This window comes from Mixophyes fleayi, chromosome 2, assembly GCF_038048845.1.
Source record: "Mixophyes fleayi isolate aMixFle1 chromosome 2, aMixFle1.hap1, whole genome shotgun sequence".
NCBI lineage: Eukaryota > Metazoa > Chordata > Amphibia > Anura > Limnodynastidae > Mixophyes > Mixophyes fleayi.
The window spans coordinates 333,338,475-333,355,598 of NC_134403.1; the positions used below are offsets into that span (position 1 = coordinate 333,338,475).

Here is a 17,124-nt window from a genome sequence, read left to right on the forward strand (position 1 = left end):
GTGTATGATGTGTGTGTGAGGGGCCACTGTGTGTGTGTATTATGTGTGTGTGAGGGGCCACAGTGTGTGTGTATTATGTGTGTGTGTATTATGTGTATGTGTGAGGGGCCACTGTGTGTGTATTATGTGTGTGTGAGGGGGCACTGTGTGTGTATGATGTGTGTGTGAGGGGCCACTGTGTGTGTGTATGATGTGTGTGTGAGGGGCCACTGTGTGTGTGTATTATGTGTGTGTGAGGGGCCACTGTGTGTGTATGATGTGTATGTGAGGGGCCACTGTGTGTGTGTATGATGTGTGTGTGAGGGGCCACTGTGTGTGTGTATTATGTGTGTGTGAGGGGCCACTGTGTGTGTGTATGATGTGTATGTGAGGGGCCACTGTGTGTGTGTATGATGTGTGTGTGTGTGAGGGGCCACTGTGTGTGTATTATGTGTGTGTGAGGGGCCACAGTGTGTGTATGATGTGTGTGTGAGGGGCCACTGTGTGTGTGTATTATGTGTGTGTGAGGGGCCACTGTGTGTGTGTATGATGTGTATGTGAGGGGCCACTGTGTGTGTGCATGATGTGTGTGTGTGAGGGGCCACTGTGTGTGTATTATGTGTGTGTGAGGGGCCACAGTGTGTGTATGATGTGTGTGAGGGGCCACTGTGTGTGTGTGTGTATGATGTGTGTGTGAGGGGCCAGTGTGTGTGTGTATTATGTGTGTGTGAGGGGCCACTGTGTGTGTATGATGTGTATGTGAGGGGCCACTGTGTGTGTATGATGTGTGTGTGAGGGCCACAGTGTGTGTGTGTGTATTATATGTGTGTATTATGTGTGTGTGTGAGGGGCCACTGTGTGTGTGTATTATGTGTGTGTGAGGGGCCACTGTGTGTGTATGATGTGTGTGTGAGGGGCCACTGTGTGTGTGTATGATGTGTGTGTGAGGGGCAACTGTGTGTGTGTATTATGTGTGTGTGAGGGGCCACTGTGTGTGTATGATGTTTGTGTGAGGGGCCACTGTGTGTGTGTGTATGATGTGTGTGTGAGGGGCCACTGTGTGTGTATTATGTGTGTGTGAGGGGCCACAGTGTGTGTATGATGTGTGTGAGGGGCCACTGTGTGTGTGTATGATGTGTGTGTGAGGGGCCAGTGTGTGTGTGTATTATGTGTGTGTGAGGGGCCACTGTGTGTGTATGATGTGTATGTGAGGGGCCACTGTGTGTGTATGATGTGTGTTTGAGGGGCCACAGTGTGTGTGTGTGTGTATTATATGTGTGTATTATGTGTGTGTGTGAGGGGCCACTGTGTGTGTATTATGTGTGTGTGAGGGGGCACTGTGTGTGTGTGTATTATGTGTGTGTGAGGGGCCACTGTGTGTGTATAATGTGTGTGTGAGGGGCCACTGTGTGTGTGTATTATGTGTGTGTGAGGGGGCACTGTGTGTGTGTGTATTATGTGTGTGTGAGGGGCCACTGTGTGTGTATGATGTGTGTGTGAGGGGCCACTGTGTGTGTGTATGATGTGTGTGTGAGGGGCCACTGTGTGTGTGTATTATGTGTGTGTGAGGGGCCACTGTGTGTGTATGATGTGTGTGTGAGGGGGCACTGTGTGTGTGTGTGTATTATGTGTGTGTGAGGGGCCACAGTGTGTGTATTATGTGTGTGTGTGAGGGGACACTGTGTGTGTATTATGTGTGTGTGAGGGGCCACTGTGTGTGTATGATGTGTGTGTGAGGGGCCACTGTGTGTGTGTGTATGATGTGTGTGTGAGGGGCCACTGTGTTTGTGTATTATGTGTGTGTGAGGGGCCACTGTGTGTGTATATTATGTGTGTGTGAGGGGGCACTGTGTGTGTGTGTGTATTATGTGTGTGTGAGGGGCCACAGTGTGTGTATTATGTGTGTGTGTGAGGGGACACTGTGTGTGTATTATGTGTGTGTGAGGGGACACTGTGTGAGTGTATTATGTGTGTGTGAGGGGCCATTGTGTGAGTGTATTATATGTGTGTGAGGGGCCACTGTGTGTGTGTGAAGGGGGGGGGGGCAAACCAATATCTTGCCTAGGGCCCCATGAGGTGTAAATCCGGCTCTGATAGATATATATATCATGCATTTGCAAATAAGTGTAGCAGAATTATTTCAGTAATGTGCTAGCCCCCACATTAGGTTGACCACATCCACTTGGCAAATGTCACTCCCACTTCGAATGGGGGGCGCCGGTGCCCTGTCTCACTTCCACCACTGCTTACCTTTCAATTCACACAAATTGTACTTTATATTTAACTAAGCTTAGGTATTAATCATAATTAACATGTCAAGAAACTGCAGTTCATGGTTAGTAAGCCCAGTAATAAAAAACAGCAATCTCCTATCACTACCACGTCACAGACCGTCCGCCACTACAGTTACTGACTGCAGCCCTCTACCTACAGAAACATGAAAAAGTGCTGGAATACAATAATCATGTTAATATGTCAGTCTTCTGCATGAATCCCATAGTGCAACATTTAAAGCAGTCAGACCTCCTCATAATATAAATCCCACCAGATTCAGGATATTTGGCAGACTGCCCTGCTCTCTACTACCTGTTCTCGTCACTTTAACGGCTTGTGGCTGCTGGTGTCTTTAGATCAGCTGCTGCTTGTCTGGATCCTGGAATGTTGGAGGCCCTATTTGGAAAAAAAATGGGTACACGAAATTTAGTAAACTCCAACCAGTCCCAGTGTTAAATAAATATAGCACCCACATTTTATAAGTAGACCATACTTACCAACTTTCTTCAGGTCTCTTCCGGGAGCCAGCCAGCGGAGGGGGGCATGAGGGGGCGGGGCGGCCAAAATCACCTCATTTCGGCACCGCCCCCTGTGACGCCATGACGCAAATTGCATCATTTGACAGCGGGGGGCGGGGCTAAACGCCGCAATTCATCGGGAATCGCGGCGTTTGGGATCTAATTCTGCCCCCTTCCTAGTGAAGAGGGCAGAAGTCGGGAGATTGCCACACTTGCCCGGGAGTCCGGGAGACTCTCGCAAAATGCGGGAGTCTCCCGGACATTCCGGGAGAGTTGGCAAGTATGAAGTAGACCTCCCTCCAACCAAAACATTAAATTAATAGCATACACATTTAATAAATAGACCTATTTCCCTCCAACCAGCTCCAACATTAAATTAATAGTGTTACCATTTAAAAAATAAACCTATTTCCCTCCCACACACACATAATATAAATACACTGGCCGCTCACACACACATAATATATTAATATAAAGGGTGCCTCTTTTCATTTTGAGGTAAGAGAGGTGTCAGGATTGAGGCAGCGGGTCATATGAGGAAATAGATAATGAGCACGTGTCATGGGGAATATCAAAGAAAAGCTGGTGAGTGTTGTAAGGGTATTGTTGGCTGAGGAGGGGCCGTGTGGGGAACAGACTTCTAACTCATATGCCCCCTCTCTGTCCAGCACCTTCACACATGCCCCCTTTTCTGCCCAGCACCTTTAGCCACACATGCCCCCCCTATGCCCTGCAGCTTCTATCACACATGCCCCCCTGTGCCAGAGCAGTTTCCATCACACATGGCCCCCCTGTGCCAGAGCAGCTTCCATCATACATGCCCCCTCTGTGCCAGAGCAGCTTCCATCACACATGCCCCCCCTGTGCCAGAGCAGCTTCCATCACACATGCCCCCCCTGTGCCAGAGCAGCTTCCATCATACATGCCCCCTCTGTGCCAGAGCAGCTTCCATCACACATGCCCCCCCTGTGCCAGAGCAGCTTCAATTATACATGCCCCTTTTGTGCCCTGCAGCTTCCATCACACATGCCCCCCTTGTGCCAGAGCAGCTTCCATCACATATGCCCCCTGTGCCCTGCAGCTTCCATCACACATGCCCCCTGTGCCCTGCAGCTTCCATCACACACTAACAGACACACTATCTCCCCTTCTTCTTCTTACCTTTTTTTACAGGAACCAAAAGAAATGATGGAGCTCCTGCACGACTGCCATAGACTTCCAGCAGCTCGCCTAACACTGTGTACCATGTGACCGCTGCAACCACACGACCCTGTGATGTCATATTGACGTGCCTACAGTTACAGTGCCACAACAGCCTCTACCCCTAGCTCTAACACCAGCCCCTCACCTGATTCGCGGCAAACACCCCCCCCATGCATGTCGGGGGTGGGGGGCGCAAGTCGGGGGAGGGGCCAATTTTTTTTTCTCCCTTGTCCTCCCCATCTGGACCCCCAGAGAGCCGCTAGGCCCTAGGCAGGTTCCTAGGTTGCCTAGCGGTAATCCGGCCCTGCACTGAAATGGAACATTAGTATATGTTATAGTGACCTGTACTATCTTAATTTAATCTGTAAAAACAGCTCTGTTTACTAAATGTCCCACTTCCACATTAATGGATTGAACAAGTATGCTAATTGTTCTGTAAGTTGACTTGTTTCCTTTTTACCTGTTATTTTGTAGTGTTTTTATTATTATTAAAAATATGGAGTTGTTTGTGTGCTCCAAATCTTCCTCACAGCAGGGCCTGATTGACAATGCAAAACTGATGTTAGTAAATAAATATTAACCAGTTAACAATTTCAACTTCCAGCTTAAGTAAAAAAAATAGTAATCTGAGGTGTCTATGTGGAAAATGGAAAGCACATGAAAGCTGACCATATAACACACAAACAACCCAGAAAACACCCCTTTCGGCACTGATGAATAATAAATTGAGATTAAAGGAATACATTTTCAAACGAAAACAGAGATAACAGCTGCTGTCACTGAGATAAGTGCAATATCTCAACAGTAGTATTGCTAAAAGGAAAAAAGTGTGACGAATTAATAGAAGAATTCCCTCTTATATATAAAAAAAAGTATTTATTCAGAACATATAAAATTATTAAAAAGCACTGTTTCACAAAAATCACTATCACACAGCACTGGGTTAATCTGCAATCAGTCTGTAAATGTCAAATGTTTATATATAGACAGTTAATTTCCTGTTAGAGGTATTCTGAATAATGCTCAAGTGATGTGTCATATATACTAAAGTTTACTCCTGGGACCCAGCCAGCTTGATGTTGATATAGATTCAGAGTAGAGTGTAGTCAATTACCATATCAACGGCTTATGTGCAATAATTTCCACCAATGAATAGTTAAACAGTCTGTACGAAGTTCCTGTAATGGAGTGTGATTGTTCATAAATAAGACGTACCTAATAGTGAGCAAAGGTCCTGATCACATAGCTAGGACTTATGTCCAAAATCCGGACTGCAATTTGTGGAGAAGCAGCTGTAGTTTGAAGACATTGGACTGCAATGACCATAATAGCTTCAAACTTTTAATTAGCCGCTTCCAGTGTTAGGGCAGAAAACTTTCAGAATACTTGTAGTAGCAGAACTGCAGTCCACACAAAAGCTTCAAATGTATAATTAGAAGATTCCAACGTCATAGCAAAAACCTTGACGCATTTCAGTGCTTAATGCACTTTCATCAGAAACACTTGCAGCTAGGCAGACTCGCCTTGCATTGCTCTGGAGCAGGAAAAGTGGAGTCACTGCAACTCAGTCTACGCTTTTTGACCTGTGTCAGATCCCTGCAATACACTGTCCTAAAGATGTTCAAGAGTTGTGATCTTTCTGTAATGGAGTGTGAAGATAATACTTTATATTTTAACAGAATAGCAGCAGAATGTTAGGTCACACTTAACCTTACCTCTATGGTTTATACCCCCTAAACTTAATTTTCAGATAATTGGGGTAACTTACACTTGTCAAATAAGCAAGGTACTCATACACAAAAAAAGGTTGGAAGAAAACTCCGGTATGGATGTCCAGTGACCCAAGGTTGAGGTCCACTCACACCTTTATGATGGAAGGTGACACATGACACTTCATCTCAATACATTATCCACCTGTTTGGGTTTCCCATTTTATTTTAACTTTATCTATGCCAACTATGCTGCATCTTGTGAATCCCAGCACTGTTGGTTACATGATAATACTGTAAAACAGGTTTTATTTTTATTTTGTTTTCATGTTACAGCTTCTGTCAAATAGGGATAGAGCAGATGTGCGTGGGCAAGCATTCCAATAGGATCCAATCTTTACCATCTTGCTAAATACATCAGGAGTAGCCCAGGCCCTGCTCTGTAGACAATCTGTCAAATTGCTGAGATTAGGGTGGGGCCAATTGCCAGTATTGACGCATCTGAGCAAGTAGGCGCGGAGTCTAATCCACACCTGGTAATCACGATGGACCACTACAAGGAGGTATGGACTTGGCTGCAAGGGGTGCGCAGGTCGTGGTTCTCTAGGACAGTCACTAGAGAAGTGGTCGGTGAAATAGAATAGTCAAACAATCCGAATCAAAGCCAGCTGGTATGCGAGGTAGAAGGGAAGTCCAGATACTGGTCAGGGAAGCCAAGAGTCAAACCAGAGAATCCGTATGAGCCAAAATCCCAGTCCAAAGAAGGGTCAGGAGACAAGCCAGGTCTGGAGTCAAATACACTGAGAGCAGGGAAGCAGGAAAAAATGCTGGAGCTAGATGGAGACCTAATACTCTGGCACCCCAATGGTGCCAGAACCTTCTTAAATTGGGAGAAGGTAGGCCTGATTGACCATTGTTAATTGGGGCGACATCGGAGCCCAAGAGTGTCTTGCCTAGCAATGGGACGCGCACCAACTGCGCATGCACCCGGTCAGTGCAGAGCTGAATTGGGAGGCAGTGTCCCATTGCTAGGCAATGGGATGCACCCAGCCAGAAGAGCCTGTGTCCGTCCCTGCACAGTGGAGGAAGTACGGAGACGGTGCTTGACAGTACCCCCCCCTCCTTCTCCCCGCTTGGAAAGGCCTGGAAGCACATTTCTTTTGTTGCATAAAGATCCTTTTTATTAACCCATGATATTTCTTCAGGGCCATAACCTTTCCAAAACTGAGTCTTGCCTGGGAGAGTAATAGTTCTCAGAATTTGTTCAATCTGGTATTCCTCCCCTGAGTCAGTCCTAATAGGAGGAGGAGCTTGAAACATTTGTTAAGAACCAGAGGTTTCAATAATGAGATCTGAATGGAAATGTAAATCCTGACAGAAGGGAGGAGCTGAATTTTATAGGAAACATGAGAAATACAATATGGACCAATAAAACGTAGTGCTCATTTCATCAAAGCTACCTGAAGCCTTAGGTTGCAAGTGGACAACCACACTCTGTCCTCTACTTGGAGTTTCTACTTTATTAGGGTCCATTTGGAGACATGAAATCAGAGACCAAATACCTTGGGGAAACTCAAAAAGACATTTCTCTAGCTCACAATAAAGATGGTTTTGTTGTAGTCCGGAGAGTACCTCCTTCACATGATTTCGGTGAGCAGAGAGATTCTGAGAAAAAATTAGAATATTGTCAATATAGACTTCAACAGATTAGTAAAGAAATTCCCGGAAAATCTTGTTAACGAGCTCTTGAAAGACCACTGGGGCATTGCAGAGGCCGAAAGGTATCACAAGGTACTCATAGTGTCCGTCTCGAGTATTGAACGCAGTCTTCCACTCGTCACCCTGTCGTATACGAATTATATTATAAGCGCCTCTAAGAACCAATTTGGAAAAAATCCGTGCCCCACAGATCTGGTTAAACAGTTCAGAGATGAGGGGAAGAGGATAATGATTCTTGATCGTGATAGCATTCAGTTTTCGGAAACCTATGCAGGGTCTCAGAATGCCAACCTTCTTTTTTGACAAAGAAGAAGCCTGTGCCCATGGGGGATGAGGATTTTTGAATAAACCCCTGTAGGAGATTCTCTGAGATGTATTTGGCCATGGCTTGGGACTCAGATAAGGACAATGGATACACTCTGCCTCTAGGAATATTCTTGCCTGGGACTTGATTAACGGGACAATCCCATGGTCGATTAGGTGGGAGACTCTTGGAGACGGGTAAAATAAGGTACCAGAGATCTGGAGAGAGGTACCGTAGAGAAGCAGTGTTAACTCCAGAAGGAACCCCAAGAAGCAACTTGGGTTCGATGCCAAACAAAATGAGGGGAATGAGTTCTTAGCCAAAGTAATCGCAGGATGGTCAGGTCGACAGATTGTGGAAGGATTAGGAATTTGATCCACTCAGTGTGAAGGGCTCCTATCTGCAACCGAACTGGGCCAGAGACATCCATCCATTTATTATTGTGCTTACCTGTACCCATTGTTATGTTTACCGTTCTCATGTATGTCTGATCTGTATGGTTATATCAGGTGATATGGTGTCTGTGGCGCTATATAAATATTACTAATGTCTTATCCAATCATTAGGAAATTCTGGGGTGATGTTTTATACTTTGTATTAGGGGTGACCTTTTGCTGATTTCAGCCTCTCAAAGACATGTAATTTGGGTTTCGTTGACAAATGAAATGCTGAGAAAACAGTTATTGGGCTCCTGTATATGTTGTTTTCAACTGCAAAAGTAGCAGCATGGAAACCTCTGATCTTGCAGAAAACTAATACATTTTACAAAAAAGCTTAGGATTCATTTAGTTTGCACTCTCAAGTCACTCAGAGATTTTGGTCCTTACTAAAATGTTCTCTGGATTTTAAAGTGGTCATGCTATCAGGATGTGAATCCTCTCTGTGTTGTGTATTGGTAAGTGGAGTGCACTCTGTATTGTATATGGGCCACCAGAATATTCTCTATCATATATCAGTATCAGAATGTATACTAGTCATTAGAATGTATTCTGTAGTGTATATAGGTCACTAGAAGAAGGTCTTCATCAGATGGGATTGTGTTGTCCTTGGTTATAGACCTGTAAAAGATTTTCATATATGCCAATGTATGAGTAATAGCAAATCCATGTGTATTCATTTCTTTGATAATTGTTTGGGTACAATGTTTGTGTAGGCCCTGCTGGGCACAATATATATATGAGGACACAGCATTTATGTGAGGACTAATGGGCACTGTGTGTTTGTTGGCACTGCAAATTGTCCTATGTGTTCTAAAGAAGGGGTTAGCTATGATAGACATCACCTGGTGACTGATCTCTTTTAATAAGGGTGTGAGAAACTAGTCAGTAAAGAATTGTGAACTGACCCGGATTTTGAACAGTGTTGGTAGGTTACACTGGATAGTTAGGATACATGTTGTTTGCTAGAGCTCGGATGAGCAGGATTTGTTTTATTGTTTGACTGCACACAACCCAGAAAGCACTGTGAACCTTGTTTGTTGCAAATAAAAGCCAGCCAGACTGAGTTTAAAACTTTACCTATGGACTACCTGATTGTTGACTGCAGAGCATTAAGCTGAACACGAGCTGGAGCTCACCAGGCTCAGCAGCCCGTCGGCGGACCAAGGTTCGTGTAGAAAAAACCCCAGACATGGCCAATTCCCCGTGTTGGAAAAAGACGGCTACCTTGAAACGTTCCTGAAGAGATTTGACTGGAGTTGCTGACAGTTTGAACTGGACCACAGTGAGTGGGCCAGCTATTTAACCCCTGGACTGAGAGGGAAAGCTTTGGACGCGTTTGCAGACCTTCCCCCGGGAACTGGACGGCGATTATGTCGCAATTAAGAAAGCTTTGTTACATCGTTTCAACATAACTCCTGAAGCTTCCCGGTGGAAATTCCGAGACTCAAGGCGCAGTCCCTCTGATACCTATGCTGGACTGTTAGCGCAATTATCATTCATGATGCATTAATGGATTGATGGATTTTAGGTACTGGACTATGATAAGCTAAATGATCTTATTATCCAGGAGCAGTTCCTCACACTGTGCCCAGCTGAGGTGAGAGAATGGGCTGTGGATTGTGACCCTAAGACATCGCAAGAGGCTGCTAACCTGGCTGACAAGTACACAGCTGCCAGGGCCCCTGTGATGAAGAAGGGTTGAGGAGTGCCAGGGCAAGCTACGTGGAAAGAGGCAATCTGTAGGATCACCCCTGAGTTTCCCGACAACCAAACCAGCTGTTGATGCACCTTTTGGGGGGGGGGCGGGGGGGAAAACCTGTTTTGGCAACTGGCCGCAGGTGTTTTACGTGTGATGAGGTAGTTACTTGTCCCAAAAAGAAGAAAACAGCACCTTCTCTAGTGGGGGGCCCGGCAGGAAAGCCAGTGCCGGCCGTCCTGTGTGCAGGAGGACCCCAAGAACGTGCCCGAGACAATCTTCAAGTGGTTAAGGTAGATCGCACCAAGTCGCACTTGGGTTGTTAGACTCTGGCGCAGACCTGACTCTTGTACATCCAGCACTAGTGAGCCCAGAGAACATTATTTCCGGGAAGACTATTGCTGTGCAAGGAGTGGGGGGTCTACACGTCATCGTACCCCTAGCCAGAGTGTACCTAGATTAGGGATCTGGCAGAGGGATACGAGACGTTGGGGTACTAGACAATCTGCCTGCCATGATACTGTTGGGAACTGATTTGGGAAGGATGCATGCTGCTCATATAAATAAAAGTGATGTCATTTCTGATGCACTGGTGCAAACTAACCCTATTCTTTCTCGGGTGGACTCTGCTGACCAGCATAACATGAGTGCAAAAATATGCAATGAAATTTTATTTGCTACTCAGAATACTCATACAGATTTGCAAGTACGTGTGATGCAGAGGGAGGGCTCTTATTGGAGAGATTAGCACTTTAAATTCCCTGGGTTGTGAATTTGATCAGGGCAAAATGTGTGAGATTGTGCCTAAATGTAATACCATGTCCCCTACGTCATAGTACAGCACATTAATGATGTAATGGCAAAAGATGAGAGCCAAAAGAGTCAGAAGGTATATCACATAAACATGCTCAAAGCTTATCATGACAGGGAAGCTTGTGTATTATCTGTGTGTAGCTTGCCTGAGAGTGATCAGGAGTCTGACCCTTTGGTAGATTTAGCAGCTGCTGCAAAGAGGGGGGGTCCCTAGCAGACGCCCACTGCAGTGAAGAACTGTCTAACTCTCAGCTAGAACAGCTAGCTGTTGTGCTACGGCCCTATCAGTCCTATTTTACAGGGAAACCTGAAAAAACACACTTGGTCACACATCATGTAAACACAGGCAACCAGACAGCCAGCATATCGTACTTCCCTAGAAGTGCTAGAAGCAATGAAAATGGAAATAGACGAGATGTTGCATCTAGGGGTAATTCAAAAGTCTCACAGTTCTTGGGCATCACCAGTGGTGCTGGTCCCAAAGAAATTTGGGGGCACCCGGTTCTCTGTAGACTATAGGAAGTTGAATGATGCCACAGTGTTTCATGCTTATCCTATGCCTAGGATAGATGAACTCCTAGATCAGCTTGCACAGGCACGCTAAATCACCATCCTGGATCTCAGTAGAGGGTACTGGCAGACCCCATTGTCACCGAGACATGTGAGAGGTTCGCATTTATCACCCCATTTGGGCTGTTCGAGTTTTTGGTCATGCCCTTTGGAATGAAAAATGCCCCAGCGTCCTTCCAGAGCCTGGTCAATGACCTGCTAGAGGGCCAGGAGGGTCATGCAGTTGCTCACCTGAATGACATTGCGGTATTTAGTCAGACCTGGGAGTAGTACCTGATTCATCTGAATATTGTTTTAAGCCGAATCACTGGGGCAGGTCTGACTATCAAGCCAGAGAACTGCCAGCTTGGCATATGTGAAGTGCAGTACTTGGGGCACTGTGTAGGGAGAGGTACTCTCCGCCCAGAGCCAGACAAGGTAGAGGCTATCACTGTGTGGTCAACCCTTACAAGGAAAAAGCAGGTCATGTCATTCTGGAGTATGGATAGGTATTATTGAAAATGTGTGCCCCATTATAGAACCCTAGTCAAACCTCTGACTGACCTAACAAAAAAGTAATTACCACAGGTGGTTAATTGGACAGAGGATTATGAAAATGCATTTGCAGCTCTGAAATCTGTTCTGGCCTAATCCCATGTGCTACAGGCCCAAGAATTCAAATGGAGATTTATAGTATAGACCAACGAGTCTAACTTTGGACTAGGAGCCATCCTTAGCCAGGTGACAGCTCAGTGGGAGGAGCACCCTGTTATTTTCCTAAGTAGGAAACTACTGCCCTGGGAGGTGGCGTATGCTACCATTGAACGAGAATGTCTAGCCATCATATGGGCACTGCAAAAGCTACAGCCCTACCTGTATGGATGGGATTTCACCATTATTACAGACCATAATCCTCTAAAATGGCTGAATAGAGTTTCTGGGGATAATAGAAAGCTGGAGCTTAATTTTGCAGCAATATAACTTCACCATTTAGCACCGGAAAGGGCCCAGAACATGAAACGCAGATGGCCTCTCGCGTCAAGGGGCAGAAGTGGTGAATGGGGAGGAGAGACAGTGACAGGTCACAGTTCTCCGTGCCATAGGTTTAGGGCGAGGTGTGACGATTAGGTAGTATATCTAATGACTGATTGTTATTTTCTGTTGAATTCATGTATGACCATGTGAATATTTTATGTAACCTCTCAAAGTATGCTTTGCTGACTGACCTACGTGACCTATGCAATTGACCAAGAATCTTTTGAAATTGACCAGGCCCCAGGATAGTTAAGCATCTCGGAGGTGTTTGAAGCCCCAAAGTTGTAAACCATCTAGCCACTCAAGCAGAGCAGAGGTGAGAGATCCTCTGAGGTGCCAACATATATCTTAGTGATAGATCATTTACTTTGAAAGCTCTATGTCATTTTGGGAATCAATCTGACTTGATTGAAAATGTAATTCCTAAGGTGAGGGTGAAGAGCCATGTAAGAAAGGTTTAATATTTTCTGCTTTAGACAATACATTGTGCATTTTTATAAGGGGGTCTATTAAGACTGAAATGTTCCATATTTTCAATTGTGTTCCCTCACACATGCCAGTCTTAATTAGTAAGTAGCAACTCTGGTTTTAGTTCCTATTTTATTTTTGAAACTTATTTGTACAACTTATTGTATGTCTTGTGATTAACTTCTTGAGTAACTAAGCCTTGCAAATATTATTCAGATTAAATACATTTAATTTAGCTTGTTCTCCGTGATTCTTTGTGAACTTACAAAGCCCAATGAGCCTCATGCTACATGTGTATGTGATTTAACTGTGAAACATTAATAAGTGGTTTTGTTGAATGTAAAGACACCATAGTAAATCCGTCATGATGGCAGAAAAGGTGTAATCATTGTTAAGAGACTAAGGTGACGCAAGTCACGGCCAGATGTTCAAATTGCTGTATCTGAGACAGGCTGGGCGTTTGTGACAACAGAAATAGGGGTATTTGCAAGGCCGGATTAACCATAGGGCTAACTGGGCTACAGCCCAGGGGCTTCGGGCATCCAGGGGGCCCTTGAAGATGCTCAGCAAACTTGCCTTTACAAGCCATCGCCCCTTTAAATTTTCACTGCAAAGTCGCCGATTTCCGGCGACTTGCAGAAATCGGACTTTCATACATTTACCCCCTAGACTCTAAGAAATAGAGCTGACAATCTAAGTAGGTTAAATAGGTGCACTGGATGTATTCTTAATTGAGTTAGTCTTCACTTTTTTTTGCAAGGCCTAAGATTAGTAGGGTCAGCGTCTCCTAGGGTCGATGGGGATCAGGACAGCAGACACACAGATACCAGAGTCAAGGTTTCGCTGCTTGGTTTTAACTAGCTTGCAGCTATGTGTAAAACAAAAGCGAATAAAAGTTATTAGCACCAAAATTGATAGCAAGTTTCTTATATATCAATGTATTTTGCCATTTTAACATATTTCCAACCTCTGAATAAATGTGAAAAAGTAAAAATACTTTTGCTTATTTTAAAACACTGTTATATGAACACTGCAATTTGTATGCCCTTAATATGTTATGCTTTGGACCTTACACTGTCCGGACAAAGGGATTTGGGTATACACTTACAGGTAGCATAAAGTGTGCAGATTGTTTTCTACTGAAGTACTTTCCCTCAAAGGTTTAAGTCAATAGAATAAATTAACTAAGTGGAAGAATTCCTCTCCCCCCACTTTGGCCAAAACTGTCTTTAAAGTTCAATTCAGTTTTAACATAGAGTTGATAGACATGCCGTACTCCTCCTCTGCCTCTGCCCTCTTATTAATGGTTTAAGTGGCATGAGTATATCACAGAAGAAGACGGTTCGGCCCAAGTCGATCCTGGTTCTCTGATCCCCAAGTATTCAATGTGATCAAACCTAATCAATCATAAATGTTTGATGCTGTTTGCAATTTGATTGTGTGCATACATTATAGTATGGTGCTAAGGCCCAGGGTCTCCCAAACCCAGTCATCAGGGCTCCCTAACAGTGCAGGTTTTCCATATCTCCTTGCTGGAGCACAGGTGTATTCATTACTGACTGACACATTGTAACAGATCCACAGGTGGTCCTAATTATGTCACATGTGATCCAGAAAACCTGCACTGTTGGGGAGCCCTGAGGACTGGGTTTGGGAAACCCTGTGCTAAGCTATATGTTCTCTATTTTGTTTTCTTCTTTTAAATCAATAGAATGTTTATTAAATTTTGCAGAGAAAAATGTATATGCAATCACATTTCAAATGACAGGTAAACACATCTGGGGGTAAATGTATCAATATGCGGGTTCTTCAACACCCGCGTGTTCAGCCTCTTCCGCGATTAAATTTCAAGCGGCGCTGCATTGTAAAGGGAAGAGGCTGAACACGCGGGTGTTGAAGAACCCGCATATTGATACATTTACCCCCAGGTATCACACACGAATATACATCAAACAAAAAAAAACAAAGACAAGGGTAATTACAATCTGCATATGTTCTCATTTTTCAAGTTTTCAAGTTTTTTTTTTCTTGCAACTATTTGAAAAGTGTCCTTACTTGTGAGTAACCACCCCCATGCCCCCCTTTCTAGTCTTGGGTGTTTTCCTTTATTTTGCTGAAGATTTTGAATGTTTTTAAGCATTCCCTCATTTTGCACTGTCCTAGATTTTAGGTCAACTGTTCCTGGTTGCCTGCTAAATGATTTTGAAAGTGCTATGAAAGGTTATATAACCTGAAGCTAAATCTTATATTGTATAGGTAACATTTCCTGGTAACTTTTGGTCACTTGATCTCACTGCAGCTGTAAAACGCGCTTCTGTTCGTCTTTTTATCGCTTGGGATAATCTCTTTGATATTGCCGTTCGCTTGGGTTCTTCTATGTGATCTAGCTCATTTAACTCCAGTTCACGGCCAAATATTTCAATCTAAAAAAACAAGAAGCTTGGTTAAAACTTTTAAAAACTCTATTATTATCAAATGATTTTTGTGTCACTATACTTTTCATATCATATCTCAGGGTCCTGCTGTGGCTGAACTGCCCCATGAAGCATGAGATCACCAGAATAGTTCACTGTGTTCGTCATGGTAGTTGTCTCTAATCAGATTATTTTGTGTGGTCAAGTTGGCCAAAATAGTAGTCTAGCTGCCTCCACCACCCTCCCCAGATCTCACATAGTCCTACTTCAGCTAGACAACCACAGCCCTCGCTGCTTTACCAGCTTATATTTACAGCATGGTAAGCTATTGCTGTTGGAATTTCCAAACCTTGCCACACAACAGGGATGAAGCTGTAGAATTACGATTTTCTCCATGGTATCTTAAGGTCCCTCCAGTTGAAGGAGTGAAAAGTCTTAGGCTATTTCTGATGTAATATCATTAACAATTTTACCAATGACAAAGTCCTGATCAGCATGTCAATTCATGTGTACACACTATATACACATTTTACAAGATTTACCTTCAGATCTGTGTTCTTCATCTGTCATAACCATCGGCTGAAGAGATTGTGGCTGTAAACTCTATAGAGATCTGCCTACAGTGCTGGTCGTGAGTGCATACTTACTTCTGAATTTGCCCGACCTTGTTCCATCGTATAAAGAGATTTTAAGTCCAGTTATAAAATCAAATGAAATGATACAATGTGCTTTGGTACGATAAAACATGATCCTGGGAGCGTATACACTAGTGCAATATCGGACCTAACGGTCGGTTATCGTGTGATTGGCACAATAATTGGGTGCAAAACCTGTGCTGTGTACCCAGCTTTAAGGTCTCCCAGGTGCTCTAATTAATGAGTCCAAGTGAAGGGAAACACTTTAAACGGACGAGGGTGGTGGAGGAAATACCAAAGGCAGACATCCTATTGAAGCTTTGTAATTGCATTTCCTGAACAGAAAGAGAAATCCGGGAGGGAAATGCGTTCCTCAGACACTCTTATCTTTCACTGATTGATGGGACCTTTTCGGTCCTGCACCAGAGGGGAGGTCCATGTTGTAGGAGATGTTGAACAAAACTCTGTCCTCTCTATGTCTACTGGATATGTAGGGGTTTTCATAGCTTCACTGGAAAGCAACATATGGCAGCCCAATACTTGTTTTTGAAAACGGATAGGACATTCTGGGAAAGTAGGCAACTATGCTGTGGCCTCATAAATTGAATATATGATGGTAGGTGTCACATTCCGCTCTCCTTGTATCTCTACCCGAGCCTCTAAACACTGACTGTTTCTTTAATTTCTGTTGCTAGTGTGATTATGGGCCTTGATCTGCACCTGTGATTGTCACATCTGTATGCTGGCCAGTGTTACTATTGTTCAGTCTTCCTTTATTAGGCCCTTCCTTTCTATCCTGCATTGCTGGTTCTTCAAGTCACATCCGTTATTCTGATGTCTGTTTGTGTACCTGTTCCACTGCTCGTGGTAAGTGTAATGGTCTACACCTGTTACCTGTTCCACCATCCGTGGTAAAGCTGCTGTGTTCATCTCTGCTGTGTGGTCATCGCTGCTGTCTGCTGCATTTCCTAATCTTTGCATACCTCTTCCACTGTTCGTGGTAATGCTATGATCTACACCTGTTACATGTTCCATCATTCGTAGTAAAGCTGCTGAGTTCATCGTTGCCTGTGTGGTCATCGCTGCTGTTTGTTGTATTTTCCTAATCGCTGCATACCTCTTCCACTGCTCGTGGTAACGCTATGATCTACAACTGTTGCCTGTTCTACTATCCGTGCTTGTGGCAAGTGTTATGAACTTCATCTGCTCATTGTTTGATCTTCATCGCTGACCCTGTAACTTGTTCCAGTATCCGTGGTATACTTCAGTTACTGCTGCCGTGAGTTTACTTTTATTGGAAGCTGGACTGTTTGAATTCTGTATACCTATCCCACGGCTTGTGGTAACATGAGGAGTCACATCTATTAT

General features: G+C 44.2%; 1 protein-coding gene across 1 annotated transcript in view; it reads right to left on the reverse strand.

Moving 5' to 3' along the window:
• Positions 1–14,791: 14,791 nt before the first annotated feature.
• Positions 14,792–17,124, reverse strand: part of LOC142140470 (uncharacterized) — a 30,330-nt gene continuing 27,997 nt past the window's right edge. Inside the window, exon 11 of the mRNA XM_075198200.1 lies at positions 14,792–15,130. Coding sequence (XP_075054301.1) covers positions 14,951–15,130 — 180 coding nt within the window. The 3' untranslated portion in view covers positions 14,792–14,950. The remainder of the gene's footprint in view (positions 15,131–17,124) is intronic.